We start from the raw sequence: 1843 nt of genomic DNA, 5'->3' as shown, positions 1-1843 counted from the left end.
TATGAGTATACTGTTTTTTAACAATGTGATATTTAACTGAGATAGTAGTATTACTCCCACTTAATTATTATAACATTCTTTATCATTTACATTACCTTTAAAGTATCTTACAGTTGCTCTACCATCATGGATCTGCATCATTACATTTCTGAACAAATTAAAGGTGATGAGGTCAAAGGTTAAAGAGACTGCAAAGTAGGGGAAATACATATGCCTTATCATAACATTATACTATTACATCCCAATATGTATGTATTCAGCATGTAGAATGTAAGTCATTTAGGTCAACTTCAACACCATTGGTTTGTAAATATTAAAAAACGATCACCGCAGATCCAAACAAATTAAATTATTCAAAATAAAGGAGAATTGAAACAAGTATTTTTGGGAGGGGAGAAGCCATTGAGAGTCCCCCCCTGGGAGCTTTTCAGCACTGCCTCTCCATGTAAACACAATGGATCCACTTTAACCACTACCTGGATTTCTTCATTTCTTGTTCTTCAGCTGATTGGCCAGCCAGTCCAGTCCCTCGTAGAGACCGTCTCCACTGGTGGCGCAGGTGGCCTGAATGTACCAGTTGCGGTGGCGTAGGGAGTGCAGGCCCAGCTTGTCTGTGATCTCTGCAGCATTCATGGCATTGGGCAAGTCCTGTACAAAAATCACACCAGATGGTCTATCAGGAGGCCTCAGTCTGTGCCAAAGTGCAGAAAGAATGAAATACAAAGGAGGAGACACAAGATCACATTTATACCTGTTTGTTGGCAAAGACGAGAAGAACGGCGTCCCGCAGCTCGTCCTCAGCCAGCATCCTCATCAGTTCCTCCCGAGCTTCGTTCACTCGCTCACGATCATTGCTGTCCACCACAAAGATCAAACCTGTGAGGAGAGATATTTTTAAGGGTAAAACCAAAGAAAACCACCACTTCAAATATGGTTTGGTTGCTAAACCAAGTTTATCCATTGAAGAGGCTTACAAAAACATGACTAAGATGATAATAATCAGTCGGAGGCTGTTTTGCAAATGACCTCATCTAAAACATTAGTCAGATCTGCTCTCAGGTGCTGGGGGCGATGAATGTGCTGCAGGATCTGCCACAGTACTGAGCGGCCCTGTAAAGTCCAACATTACTGACGGGTGCATCATCTAAGGGGCTGCTGGTCTGGCTCACCCTGGGTGTTCTGGAAGTAGTGCCTCCACAGGGGACGGATCTTATCCTGGCCACCCACATCCCACACGGTGAAGCTGATGTTCTTGTACTCCACTGTCTCTACATTGAAACCTGAATGAAAAACAAATCAAAATCTGTTACACAAGCTTGTGGAAATCGGTGACAAGTTTATTACCTGATGCTGTTAGGAAATTCATTATTTTCTCACACACCGATTGTGGGGATGGTGGTGACAATCTCCCCCAGCTTCAGCTTGTAGAGGATGGTGGTTTTCCCAGCAGCGTCCAGCCCCACCATGAGAATCCTCATCTCCTTCTTCCCTATCAGGCTCTTCAACAGGTTGCCAAAGATGTTCCCCATGATGACTGGCGGCTCTGACCTCAACTGCAACAGAACTGTTACCCAAAACAAGCCTGTTAACCACATGTAGAGAGTAAAAAAAACCACACTAAAAAAACACGCTCTTCAAAAGCAGGCCTGAACATTACCACCTCTTTAAGGATAGAAGCCACCTCAGAGGAAAGCCAGTAAAAGTACACTTCACACCTCGGCAGGCGGCTGACCTGACTTTAAGGCTGCTGTTATACACTTTGACAGCTTGCAGGGGAAAATCGTCCGCCGTACCGGATCTCTGTTATGTGGATCAATTTTCATGTGGTGCCCAGTAACCACCT

At 44.3% G+C, this 1843-nt stretch overlaps 1 protein-coding gene across 2 annotated transcripts; it reads right to left on the bottom strand.

The window, feature by feature from the left end:
• Window positions 1–486: 486 nt before the first annotated feature.
• Window positions 487–1529, bottom strand: arf3a (ADP-ribosylation factor 3a). 2 transcript variants are annotated; one of them, XM_054608821.1, is made up of 4 exons: window positions 1382–1529; window positions 1170–1280; window positions 752–876; window positions 487–648 (listed from the first exon to the last, which is right to left on the bottom strand). In XM_054608821.1, the coding sequence occupies exons 1-4, from the start codon at window positions 1527–1529 to the stop codon at window positions 487–489; spliced, it is 546 nt and encodes a 181-aa protein (XP_054464796.1). The 2 variants fall into 2 exon arrangements, with proteins under 2 accessions (XP_054464796.1, XP_054464797.1); XM_054608822.1 differs by lacking the exon at window positions 1170–1280.
• Window positions 1530–1843: the final 314 nt, after the last annotated feature.

Source organism: Anoplopoma fimbria, chromosome 12, assembly GCF_027596085.1.
Source record: "Anoplopoma fimbria isolate UVic2021 breed Golden Eagle Sablefish chromosome 12, Afim_UVic_2022, whole genome shotgun sequence".
Taxonomy (NCBI): domain Eukaryota; kingdom Metazoa; phylum Chordata; class Actinopteri; order Perciformes; family Anoplopomatidae; genus Anoplopoma; species Anoplopoma fimbria.
The sequence above is the reverse complement of the archived record's forward strand: the minus strand, read 5'-3'. Positions and strand labels throughout refer to the sequence as shown.